The following is a 14,185-nucleotide window of genomic DNA, read 5'->3' as shown; positions in this document are numbered from 1 at the left end:
ATTGGTGATAGGGGCAATTAGAATGCTCGGTGTTTTGGGGAGGGGAGAAATGGGGAGAAAATTTGGAACCCAAAATGTTGTGAAAAGGAATGTTAAAAGTTAAATAAATAAATAAATAGAAAACCTGAAAAAAAATTAAAACTTGGACTCTTCTGATCACCATAATTGCTAGTGCCCTTTTCTTTGGATTATTTTTAATTTACTAATCAGGGCAGCTAGGAGGTGTAGTGAATAAAGCTCTGGGTCTGGATTTAGGAAGACTTGAGTTCAAATTTGACCTCAGAAACTTACTAGTTGTGTAATACTAGGCAAGTCACTTAACCTCTGTTTATCTCAGTTTCCTCATCTGTAAAATGAGGATAATAATAGCACCTACTTCCCAGGGTTGTTGTGAAAATCAAATGAAATAATAATTTTAAAGCTTAGTGTAGTACCTAGCACATAGTAAGTGCTATAAAAATGTTGTATGTACGAATGCTGTTATTATTTATATATTTGTAATTCATTTGTGTACTTCCCAACCTCCACCTCTAGAGTGCCTTGAGGGCAGAAAGGACATTAGATGCCAGCTAGTCCACCCCCTCCCATTTTACAGATTAGGAAACTGAAAGCCAGAGAGGTTGTGACTTGCCTGGGGACACATAGTAAGCATCAGTGGTGGGATACGAACCCAGGTCCTCCAAGCTAAAGTTGGTAGTCTTTCCATTATACTACTTCCTTGTCTTTATTCTTGGTACACAGTAGGCCCCTAATAAATGCTTGTTGAATTTAAATTAAATGAATCCCTTCACCAGTCCCATGCTATGAATGAAATCACCTTCTCAGTAGCCAGAACAAATCAGGACTTTAATTAAAATCCTTTTTGCTAAAACTGAAGTTCACTTTTTCTAGTCCTATCTTTAGTAAAGATGAAGAAGAAGCTGGGTTCCCACCCTTCTGTGAGGTTCTACAAAGATCTCTTTAAGGTTTCTGTCAACTCAGATTGGAAAGACTAAGGTGACCTGAATGTCAGAGAACAGCTTCAGCACTAGGCACTAATCACTGCAGTGAAATTTACGAAATCCTTCCCAGTCCCTTTCAGAGAGTCTCCATGAACAGTCACTGTGCCAGCAACATTTCATAGGATTATTATCATTTTAATGTCAGGAGAGGGTACCTGAAAGCAAGGCAATTCTGTAGCACTATGTCTGTAGATGTCTTAATATGCCATCTCACATATCCAGCCAACAATTTTCATTCAAAAGAGCCAAGATCTTAATGCTTTTGAGGAAAACGGCAATGTATTTTTTTTATTGAAGGATATTTCAGTTACCCTAGGGAGATTTTTACCTTTCTCAAAATTTGTATTTTCATTTTACTAAATCCAAGTGTTTGGGGGGACTGAGTCAAACATATAAATATACCTAGTCTCAACTACATTTATTATAATATACACATAAGCATATAGTCACAAAATGTTACATAGGAAATAGTTATTTTTCACTTTATAAAAGGATTCTTTACTTTATGACAAATATTCACTATAGAATTCCTTTATCTAGTTGCTCCTTTAGCTTCTTTATAACATGAGGTGATTTTTAAAGATTCAGTTTGCATAAAAGGTTTTAGGTACACTTCAATTGCACAAATCAAAGAAAACGTATCTAAAGATACTTGATCCAGCAACCCTTCAAACTGAATTAAAAATCTTTAGAACTTCCTGCCTTTTCCTTTCATTGGAACTTGACTGACTAGTTATCAGGTTGTAGCACAATATCCTAGAAGCAAAATACCATGGACAGCAGGTTTCCCAGTCAAACACCTTCTACCACAACAGAGATATGGACAGCACATAGACAATACAGCAGTCTTATCTGTATAAAATCTCATTCTATGTGCAATGAAACTCAACTATATCACATTCTACAGCACTACAATGGTTTCCTACCCTGTTATAAAGAATTAAGCCATGATCTATCATGGATAACTCTAAACTTTTCAGAAAATATTATAGTAAATATTATTAAAAATAAAAATTGCTGTATAACAAAGAGACTCCCAAACCCATATCAAATATCTACTTATTTCAACCAAAAATGAATACAAAATAATTCCAGGGCTACAAAAAAACTTAAATAATTCTTTAAATTTTCATATAATATCTGACCTCTCCATATGGTTGTGGTGGTTGTTTTTTGGTGAAGGGGAAAGTTATAAATGTTATAAAATAAACATCCATAGCAACATAAATTTTGTCTCCTTAAATCAATGCTTCCTATTCCTGGTTTTGTGAAATTTCAGAATATATGCAATTATCAAGGTGTTATAAAGTTATCAAATAATTAATTTAATTCATTTTAATTTACTGTTTCATGCAATTTTAAAGGCATTAGAAAGTATTTTGAAATAAGAAATAATCAAATATAATAACTCCAAAAAGTAGATAAAACACTAGGTGATCTAATTTGCAGGTGTGGTGATAACTGGATAAATTATAAGTAAACATCTTTTTAAAGTAGGCATTTACTCTCCTTCAAGGCATTGTGTCATAGGGGATAGAGAGATGGATACAGAGTCAGGGAGATCTGGATTCAAGTCCTACCTATGAAACCTACTTGTTGTGTGACCCAGGAATGTTATTTAACCCCTCAGTGCACCGACCGTCTTAGACTGTAAGTGGTACGGATATTGCCAATATTATTAGTGTTTTCTTCCTGGGAATTTTTTTAATTGTGCCAATAAAATCATACATCAAGACCAAAAAAAGAGAGTAAAAATTACTAAAATAAATGAAACTAATATTCTTTCTCATTTCCAAAAGTCTTTCTAAAGTTTTTTTTTTTGTTTGTTTGTTTTTTTACAATGCATAGAGACTAAAACAGCAAATGCTTTAATAAATACTACTGAAATGTAGAGCTTAGGAGAAGCTTTTGAGACTATCTAGGCCAACTTTTTAATTTTACAGCTGAGAAAACTGAAGTCCAAAGAGGTTAGATAATTTGCCCAAGGTCACATAGCTAAAGAGTAGTAAAGCCAGGATTCAGATTCAGGTCTTTGAATTTCAAGTCCTGTCTTGTTTTCACTATTCCATATGGATTAAGTAGCCTCTAAAACTATCTTTCAACACATCCTGCTTGAGGATCCAAAAGATAAGACAAGGAGTTGGCATAATACTTACACAAATAGCCATTATATACACAAAAATTTTCATTTTGCATACTTATAGAGAACATTCCCCTCAGTGGGGACCTCAGAACTGAGGGAAGCAATTAGCTTGGAATTTATTTTCTGACTGTCCACCTGCTAATGCCACAGGGCAGTGAATTCTGGATGGAAAGGCAGCCTACATGGCTACAGGCCAACATTAACAACTAGAGAAGAAGGCAGCTGCCCAAACATATATACAATACGCTAAAAAACAATAATGTATCTTATGTTCGGTACTTTGGGGGCAGAATTCTACAAAGCTCTCAAAGCATGATAATAGACAACAACTGCCAAGAAATACTTTCACTCAATTCAGAAATAAAATCAAAGAAATGTTCTTAATAAAATTATGCAGCACAATACTAATTATAACACACTTAAATAGTGTTTTATGGTTTACAAAATCCTCTTATATACAACATCTCTTTTGATTCTCATAATGCTGAGTGGTAAACTCTATGGTTACTCCATTTTACCAGAGAGGAAACTGAAGCTCTGTGAGATTAAATGGTTTGATCAGGGTCATGTGACTAGCAAATGTAAGAAGTGGGGTTGGAACCAGTTCTCTGATGACTTTAAATCCAAGGGTCTCTCTAGGATGTCATGTTACCTCTCAATTATGCAATTTTTAACTTAAAAATACTATTTTTACTATCACTTTTGAAGAAGAGCAAATCTATCAGGTAACAACATAAACACATCTTTAATTTGCTTTTCTACTCTTACTTTGGTTGCAAGCTAATTCCAATTAATATAGAAGCAGAATCTCATCCTAACAAGAATCCTGGACTTGGAGTCAGGAGAGATCTAAGTTCAAATCCCAACTCAACTTTTATAACATTGTGTATGCCCCTGGACAAGTCACAAACTCTCAGAAGCTCAATTTTATCATCTGTAAAATGAGATTACTGTTACTTGCAGTATCCACCTCACATGATTGCTGTGAGGAAAATATTTTATAAGCCTTAAGACCATATATAAATACTGCTATTATTGTTGATATATAACTAACAATGGTGAGATGATTTCCTTAAGTTAACCTTAAAACATGACTTGCAAAAGAAAATATGTACTTGAACTATAATATCATTGCCATATCTCACTTGTTAGTGACATGCATTGTTGGGAAAGTAATCATTCTCATGATTTTCTTCTCTTGTGCTTTTACATGAAAATTAAACATAGCATTTGTGTGTAAAATTTCCACGTAAAATGAAATATCTGAATATAATAAACTGGGCATAACTAAGGGGAATGATCAGTTAGAATTTGTGAAAAATCGGAATTCTGTCTTGCTTTAGAAAAATGCCATTTTATTGTATCTGACAAAAAGAAAAATGCCCACTAAGGGATTTTCAAATTAGATTCCTCATAGGACTTCTTTAATGAGCAGAAAAGATTTATCTGTATCTAGCACATTGTTTTGGGGAAATGGTGTTAGTAAAGTTGTTTTGAGAGTGCTTAAGAAAGATGTTTTTCTTAAATAGCACGACTGCATCATGGTGATGACTCTGCAAGGCCTTTTGCAACTCTAATATTATGGTATGCATTGACACACTTATCAGATAGGCATATGTAGATAGAAATAAACCCATGTGTACACAAATAAACATACCCTTAGACAAGTAAGAATGGAAAAGAAGTCATATACTGAGAGTGAGGGATAACAGATGCAAAATCCAAGTGCTTTGCTGGTATTTACAAAATATTAGGATAACCAGAGACAGACCTCCACCACATTGGTAGATCATGGATGCAGAGAATACAAAATACTAATGTCCTTATTGTAACCTACATCGTTGGAGGGAGTACCCATATCAAGAAGAAACATTCATAGGTGATCTATGATCACCTCCATGATGAGGGATACTCTTTCCACATATGAAATCACTAATCATTCCAACTTTCTCATGCTTTGTGATCTCTCTCTCTCTCTCTCTTTCTCTCTCTTCCACTTTTCTCTCTCTCCTTCTTCCCTCCTCTCTCTCTCCTCTCTCCCTCCCTCCTCTCTCTACTATTTTGTTGGAACTCAAATATGCTAAAGACGAATGCTTGTGAAACGACTAATTATGACACAATAGTTATGGGTAACATACTCTCGTATTTCTAGCCTGAGTTGTGTTACTTACTAGCTTGTGACCTTAACTATGTCACTTGCCTCTGAGTTCCTCACCTCTAATATGAAGATGACAAAATACCTCCCTCACAAAGCCCTTGTGAAGGTCAGATGAAACAATACATGTCTATAATCAGGTTATAACATCTTTCTGAAGGGAAACAGATTTTGATAGCAGAAAGATTCTGATTAGTGTGAATAATGAACTACCTGAAGTGATCACATGTATTTGAATTCACACAATCTGAAATTATGACTATGAAATATGATTATTGATTCCAGATCAATGGAAACATACCATGCAAATCAGAATCAACAAGATCATTTCACAGGCTTTATTATACACAAAAACTGGGGATCTAAATGTCAAATACATGTGATCACTTCAGGAAAAGAAAATTATCATCAATGTCATTTCTGTCCTTCACCACCGTTTTGTGACATCTGCAAAAACGGTTGTTAACATATTTTACTGGCAAGGACTTATGTCAATTCAATAAAATATTCCTATTATTTTCTTTGTGATAAAAATCCCACCCTTATGCTAACATTTGTTTTATGTATACATACAAATTCACCCAGATGCTGGTATGACAACTTTGCATATGTATTTGCTTCTCTGTTTGAAACCAGCCTCCAGAATGTATTAATGTTAGTCTCTAAATCTCCATAACCACACCAGTAAATAAAATGTAATTTTGTAGCAAAATAATTCCACAAATTTACTTTTCCTGTACCATGTTTCATAATCCCTTCCTACCTGCAAGTCAGATTGACCATTAAAATATGAGAAATTGCTTGACCCATGTTAATCAAGATATAGTATTATGTTTTAGGACATATTTATTATAAAATATCCATATGAATCATTGAATAGCAGAAGCCTAGAGAATAGTTCCATGATAACCGTGTGTTTTTATGAATCCACATTGCTTTCTGGCCAGCTCACCCTCATCTACGTAGAGCAAGAGGACAGACTGTGCCAAACCGTGATAGACTTAAGTCTGTTATGGCATCGTCAACTTACTCAAAAGGTACAGTGGCATAGTTTTGTTGATCAATAAGTATAATGCTCTCCCCAAACACCTTTTGAAGAGCTAATTCTAAACAAGTATCATGTCAGTTAATAATTGCATTGCTAACTATGAAATGTCCACCTAATTCTCCTAACAACCCTCAGGCATATAGCTATCATTGTTTCCACTTTTTACAGAGAAGGACAAGGACACTCAGAAATGTCAAGTGTTTTACTGATGGTTACAAAGTGACTAAGTGACAGAGGTAAGATTGGAATCAAGATTTACCTTTAATGCTAACTTTAATTTTAATTTTAATGCTAGCACTCTTTCCACTATACCAAAATGTCTTCCACTAGAATGCCAAAAGGAGCGATGCTCTGCAAAGTGGGGACCATAGGCACATCTCAAGACACCTGAACTCACCCCAGGGGGTATGTGAGAAACAAATTGGAGGATGGGAAGTTGAATTGAGTTGCATCCTATCCTCATTCCAGCTTTTCTCCTATAAAAAGACCCTTGTCCTCCAACAATCTCCTATGTTGTGCAAATTCCCAATTTCATCCCTTTTGAACTGTGCATTAGCCAATCTGGGCATTTCACCTTCTCTCAAGACATCTGAAGGAGTAATGGTTACTACATATTCATGTGAATAGCCTTTCATATTATAATTCAGTAGTGTGGGGAATTTATGATGTGGAAATTCCCATGACCCATGTTGATCTCAATTGATCTATGGTTTAGTAGCTAAGAGCAGCAGCTGTGGAGGTGCCTTTAGTGAAATGCTATCCCGATATCTTGTGCCCTCAGATCACCTTATGGCTGTCGCATCTACATTTTGGAGCAGTGAATGGTGAGTAAGAGTTCTACCTACCCCTTTTTTATTCTGAGTGGTACTGAGTAAGTGGCAAAGGTTGTACAGGTATGGATGTGTTGTAATCTGAATCTCAAATATGATTACTTTGTCTTCTCCCACAAGTCTTCCTGCCTCCCAACACCATGTTTCCAGTAACTTTCACAACTTCAGTTTCATCCTTGACTGTTCACTTTCCCTTAGCCTACACATTCAATCAATTGCCATATCTTGAGGGTTCTACTTTACCATCTCTCACACCTGCCCCTTCTTTCTACTATTCCAGCCACTAGCTAATGTCAGGCCCCATCATATTTCACCTGGCCAATGCAATTGCCTTCAATTGGTCTCCTTACCACAAATCTTTCCCTTCTTCAATCCATCCTTCATACAGCTCCAAAGTGATTTTCCTAAAGTATAACTCTCTCCATGTCACTTTCCTGCTCCCATGTCACTGTCTTATGATCGAAAGTCATCTTTAAAATCACTATTTTGGCATAAGTTTTCTATTAGGAAAGTAGAGCATGTATGTAGTTTATAAGTAAGTAACTACCTCTCTTAGGAGTAATTCTCAAATTTTTTTTTATTGATGGGGTGTGAAAAAAATTGGATAAAGCTGATATGGAGACTAGAATGCTGGAATTGGATTCTGGATGACTTGGGTTAAAAACTTACCTCTGACATTAACTAGCTGTGTGACTCTGGACAAGTCTCTTGACCTCTAAATATCTTTAAAAAAATAAACTTGCCTAGGGCTTAGCTATAAAGCTAATGAAGCTAATGTTGATCAGTTGAGATCAACATTGGTGGTGGGAATTTCCATACCATGAATTCCCCACACTACTGAATTACAATATGAAAGGCTATTTGCATGAATATTTTGACATAAACATTACACACAAAATCTTTGTAAGCACTGCTCCTTCAAATGTCTAGAAGGCAAAGCTAAGATTGTCCTAGTGACTTCTAAATTATCAATACTGACAAATATTTCATTTTTGGTTCTGAGAGGAATGTTATGAATGCAATATATTATATATCCTTTGTTTTTAAAATCCAGATCTGTGATTTCCTTGGTGTATAGAACTGGGGTGAGGGTAAGGCAAGGGATTTGTTCTAGATAAGTAATTGTTCTGGGACTGAGACTTTCTGAGAGTTACTTAGAGCACCAGGATGTTAAGGAACTTGAATATCCATGGTCACAAAGTCAATAAAAGTCAATAACGAACCTCAAACCACATGTCTTCTAGACTCCAAGACAGGCTCTTATACACCATACCATGTTGTCTCCCATATGTACCAGACTCGGCAAATATATAATAGGCCATAGTAATATCTGTACACATTACCTGTGTTAAGTGGACCCTGTGATGCAGGAAGAATTTCAAGGGGAAGTCCCTAAACTGTGAAGTATTATAAACCACATGGTAATTGGGGGATGCTGCTAGATAGTATCATGTTGATAGCTAGAACATAAAGGTTTCTTTGTTTCATATATAATAGAAGGTTTTGTGTTGGTGACATGGTCCTTGGTGTCCCTATGACCCTATAAAAAACCATCTTTTAAGGCAGCTTTCTGCCTCCTCAAAACCTGATGGATCTTCGACTCAGTGGAAGCTGCTTCCCTCCTCTGCCACTCCAGCATTTGTCTCCATGATGGAACAAGGAGAAAGTTGGATACTTGGCCATAAATTCAATGTGCATCCTTGTCTTGTGCTTGACAGCTGTATCCTTCTGAACCATGTGAACCTATTCTTTTTAATAACCCTATGTTTGGGTTGGGTCAGTAGTTTCTAGTATCCTAATACCTGAGGTCAGAACGGTTGTCGGCTCATGACTACATAGAACATACCATACTCTTGCAAGATTACTACCTGAAACTACTTTGTCAACTGGGATGTTGGCTCAGCTCTTACTCATCATTCACTACCCCATAGTGCAGACTCTGTCTCTCAAGGGCACCTGCCACAGCCACAAGGTGAAGGGGGGAGGGGAGGCAGACTGTGAGGGTAGAATTTTTTCTAATGGCACCTCCACATCTGCAGCTCTGGGTGACCTGTGAAGCTAACATCCAGCTCAGAATTGTATATAATGATATGCTGGCTTAATTGTTATTCATGATGCACTGCATATTATCTACCATGATCCATGACCTACCACAATTTCACAAATGACACATTTGAAATTGCAAAAGAATATTGGTCTCAACGAATAAAAAAGAGAAAAAAGAACACACAACTAACCTTTGCATCATTCTCTGCTGCTGCTGCTGCTGATGTGGCTGCTGTTACTTTCACAACTTTGTTTCTGTTTAGCAGCTGTTTCACCCAAGCTTCCACCTGAACGTTGAATTTCATGAAAGTCACATAGCCAATATAAGCTGCTAACAGCAACAAGCTCTCCCACCATGTGATGAAATTATCCAGAAAAAAAATGATAAGCATGATCAAGTCAACAATATAAAATGAGACATCCCTAAAGAGTGGCCACCAGGTAAGGTTTAGGATCTCTCTTGAAAACAACGCACACATCCCAATAACAAACAGGATATTGAATACTGCTGAGCCTACAATTGTGCCAATGCCAACGTTGCTATGAGCTATGAAGACTCCTATGAGAGATGTGAAAAGTTCTGGAGCTGAACCCCCAGCAGCCATGAAAGTTGCCCCGGCTACGTCATCAGAAATGGCCAACTTTTCAGTGATGACAGTCAGAGAAGGAACAAAGAATTCATCACAGACTATGGCTAAGGCAATGAACATGTAGATCATTCCAAGGACATGAAGAATTATTGCACCTCTTCTTCGTTCCTGAAGGGAAAAGAGGTCTCTTGGATAGTCTCCTTGAGGATGTTCAGTTGCATTTTCATATTTTGTAGGAAGTGGCTCTGGAGTACCATCCTGAACCTTCTCCTTTAAATCTAACAGAGTTCTTTGATGGTATCCAGACATTAATTCCAGATGACCTAAACTGTTGGCCCGATCTGTGCTGTGTGTCTCTATCTTGAAAAAGGCACTAGTTGAAAGTGAGAACGTGCAAATGGCCATTAGGCCCATGAAGAGCCCTACAATGCGTATTTGTCTCAGTTTTTTCCAGACATTCTGGTGCTTCCTGCAGCCAGATAGTGATTTATCCAAGCACCATTCTTCAAGAAATCTAGTGGTGAGGGTTTGATGCAGGGCCATTCTGTGTCTTCTAGTGGATATGGTGGTTTCCAGGTTTGACGATCAGTCAGATTGCTCTTTCATAATTTTTCTTGATATTTTTTTTAGGTTAAAAATGGTGCTTGCAATGTTCTTCTACAACCAAGGGCTTTTTTATTTCATGTGAAAACCACTCTTCATTTATGCTTTAAAAAGAATATAAATGATGAGTTAATAATAGTGTTAAACATAAACAACTGACTTTTAAAAAACAATTCTGCCCAAATGATGAAATGCTAAATGAAATAAATCTTGCACAATTGGCATAAGCAAAAGAAAAATAATCTTTTCATTAAATCTGATAATGTCTGGTTAATCTCAACACTAAATGGAAACCAGCAACAAAAATCAGGTAGATCTATTGGTAATCACATCCTTTTAAATCACTGAAAGATAAATTACCCCTTCCTCTTATCTTCCAGCATCCAACATTGCAGCACAAGTGAAAAGCTTCCCAGAAATGAAAAACTATGTAAGAATGTGCCACCATGGTAAAAAGCACTACTAATAATTATTCATATTATACTATGTGGATATGTGATTGCATATTCAACAATTCTCTGAACTCAGGGGCAATCACAACAAATCAATCCAAAAGCAAAAATTTCTAAAGTTTACCCTAATATTTAAAAATAAATTTGAATAGCTATGGGAGGGTAAGGATGGAGTTTATGCTGATAATTGATTCAAGAATGCAATTTTTCATAGCATGTGATTATTTTTTTTTTTAACAAATCAGGCATATTTTATGGATAAGAAAATATACCTTTTAAACTTTAAGCTTAGAGGAATGTGTCCAGATCTAATGACCAAATAAAGATGTGTACACTGAAAGTTTTTTTTTTTAATCTTCAGACTTGCTGAAGAATGGAAAAGGTTTAAAATTAAACCTTGATGCCCGATTGAAATGAAAGTCAACTCCAAAAGGAGGCTAACCAGTCAGGAGACTGGTTGTCAAATCTGCATTTGGTAAACATTTTGATTAGATATGTTCTGCACTAATTTCCATAAGCATTTAGCAAAACTACTTACTGTTTGCAAAGTGCAACTGAGCATAGAGTAACTATCAAAGCAAAATTTTCTATTGTCTTTCGCTTAACAGGAGATCTAAGAGCTACCTGACAAAGCAGAATATATTCGGCTTAAAAACAAACACCTATTAAAAGGACATTTCTCCACATCAACAACCTCACTTTAGATTCATCCATAGAGAATATTTCAAGTATAAGGGAGCCAAAGACACCCTAAACGCTAAGAGTAGTCTGAACTTAAGTTTTTAGAGCAGGCTAAGACAAATCACAGAAACAAAGCTGCTACCCCCATGATTAGCCTCATTAATAGTGAATATTCCTGGACTGATTCTAGATGGTGGAGCTTTGCAGTCAAAAGACACATCAGAACTGATCTGAAATCTCAGGACTCAGCTCCTGCTCCACCCAACCCCAGCTCAGGTCAGGTATTCTGCAAACCCACTCTCCATCCCTTTCTCTAGTGGATTCATGTTTTCTCCCCCACGCAGAGAGCTGCACCCACTCGCAGAAGTGCGCCACAGACCTCACCACAACTTTGTAACTTTGCCCGAAAGGATCTCAAACTTTCCTTTGTTAGTCTAATAGAAGACAAAAACAAAAACAGACAGCCAACAAGCTCCATTCTGGAGGAAGAATTGGAGACGCGACCAAGCCTTATTTCTTAATAATCACATCCTTGGGAACTGATGAGAGTGTGTGTGTGTGTGTGTGTGTGTGTGTGTGTGTGTGTGTGTGTGTGTGTGTGTGTGTGTGTGTGTGTGTGTGTGTGTGTGTTGTATTGTGTTAGAGGATGCTAAACGTCTCTCCAAACTCTGATTGCCCTCTCCATAAGCAACTGTGTCCCCCATTCTTCCCACAGGGACTGAACCAGCAAAGTGAGTGTGTGTAGGGTTGCCAGTCGGCCTGCAATTGACTAGCTTGGCAGGTATTTATCACAGCAGCCAGCTGCTGGGCTCTCCTGCTATGGCAGGATCTCCTTAGGTTTGATTTGAATATCCTTAGCTACACCATCTCTTGAAGCGGAGAGGTTGAGGTGTTAGGGTTCTGTGCATAGGAGGGTAGAGGATGGTCGAGGTTCTGTTTTGGGTGTCCGGAAGACATCTGGTAAGTGCAGCGAGTTGGCCAACTATGGTTTTTTGGGGGGATGATCCCCCTCCCCCCCAGCGTTTCCCATATTTGAACCACCTGTGAGGCTCGAACTCCTGGGAAGGAGCAGCTGGCTAGAGGGATGGGCTCCCGGAGAGCAGGCAGCTAGGACCGCTTTCCCCCCCCCCCCCCCGCCCCCAATGCCGCACACCCCCCCAAGGCTGCGAGTCCGCGCCCAGGCAAGGCGAGTCTCCAGTTCCATACTTACCCTGCCTAGGCTCTCTCCCGTTCCGATCTCAGTGGAAGTGCAGCCGCTCTTCCCTGTTCCTCTCCTCTAGAATCGTCCTTCACCTTCTCTCTCTCCCTCCCTCTCTCCTACCCTCCTTCTTCTCCCCCTCCCACTATTCCATTCCTTTCCCAGAGGTCTGGCCGCCAAGGCACAGGTTCCCCCAAAAGGCGTCTCTTCCCAGCCCCAGGACAAGCTCCAGGAGGAGACTGACCAGCGGGAGCCGCAAGCAGGGCTGCACCCTGAGCAAGCTGCACCCTGAGCAAGCTGCACCCTGAGCCAGCGGCTCCCTCCGCCTCTCCGGCCCCTCCCACTCTCCTACATGCTGGGTTCTCTGGCTTCTGAACGCCTCTCCATCCCTCTGTTCACTCACCGGGGATTGGAAGCTGGAGCCACTGCAGCAGTCTTGCGGGGTTGTCTCTGCAGTGGAGGTTTGGGGAATGGGAGGGGAGCGAGTGAGAACCAGACAGGTTTATGTACTGGGCAGTCAGTCGGCGCTGTCCCAGGTTGCCAGAGGCTGAAAAGTATTTCCAACTCCCTGACGTCATCCTAGCATTATTACACAAAATAAATAAACAAGAATCTTCTTTTTAAAACATAGCTATTTATTTTATTTTTAATTAATGAATTTGGAATCACTTTTTTCAAGTTCCACTTCATTCCACTTACTACATGTATGACCTTGGGCAAGTCTCAACGTCTCTGGATCTCCAGTGTCCTCAATTTTAAAATGAGGGGGTTAGACTTTAGACTAACTGGCCCCGAAGGTTCTCTCCAGGACTAAATCTATGCTCTATTATCCTGTGATCCGATGAAATACAGGATAATCTCAAAGGATAAGAAAGACCATTAACTAGCTGTGTGACCTCGAAAAAAGAAGCGACCTTTGCGGGCCTCTGTTTTTTCTTCTCTATTAGAGAAGTGGTGGTTGAGCCATCGGAGTAGTGAAAAAGAGCCCCTGGAATGAATGGGGTTCGGGGTTCTGTCATGGACAGAACTTGCTTTAGGTTTCACATTCTCAAAATGAGGCTCTTTAACCTGGTAACTTGGAAGGCTCTTTCCCTATAATACTAGGACAGTTACAGAAAAAAATAAAATTGACAGCAGAAGTAGTGTTGTTAGCTTCCTCTAGTCTGAGACCCTCACTAGAGAAAAATTTCATCATCCACAGAGATCTGTGCCAAGAGGGCATGGTCAAATTGTTTAGTGGGGAATAGAGTGCCAGCTAGAAAGACAAAGACCCTGCCCTCTCTCTCCCCTCCCCCATAGTATATGCATTTGAGATTAGTTAGTGGCAATATATGGAGGGTGTCTTGGAACCTTCTTACTTTGTCAGAGCCCAGGCAGTTTGCCTAATTATGTTATAGCCTTATAGCCTTTTCACCTGTGTATGCAACTTCCCTCCTCC

General features: G+C 38.5%; 1 protein-coding gene across 4 annotated transcripts in view; it reads right to left on the bottom strand.

Moving 5' to 3' along the window:
* SLC24A2 (solute carrier family 24 member 2) overlaps positions 1-13,271 on the bottom strand; it is a 318,354-nt gene extending 305,083 nt beyond the window's left edge. For 3 of the 4 annotated variants that reach the window (XM_072596681.1, XM_072596684.1, XM_072596683.1), the window contains exons 1-2: positions 12,760-12,919; positions 9,415-10,520 (exon numbers count right to left, since the gene is read on the bottom strand). In XM_072596681.1, the coding sequence (XP_072452782.1) occupies positions 9,415-10,356 (942 nt within the window). In that variant the 5' untranslated portion in view covers positions 10,357-10,520; positions 12,760-12,919. Of the gene's footprint in view, positions 1-9,414; positions 10,521-12,759; positions 12,920-13,150 lie in introns of those variants that run through there. The other variant, XM_072596682.1, reaches the window with a different exon arrangement.
* Between the last annotated feature and the right edge of the window lie 914 nt (positions 13,272-14,185).

Source organism: Notamacropus eugenii, chromosome 3, assembly GCF_028372415.1.
Source record: "Notamacropus eugenii isolate mMacEug1 chromosome 3, mMacEug1.pri_v2, whole genome shotgun sequence".
Classification (NCBI taxonomy): domain Eukaryota; kingdom Metazoa; phylum Chordata; class Mammalia; order Diprotodontia; family Macropodidae; genus Notamacropus; species Notamacropus eugenii.
Note: the sequence above shows the minus strand (reverse complement) of the source record. Positions and strands in the feature narration are given on the sequence as shown.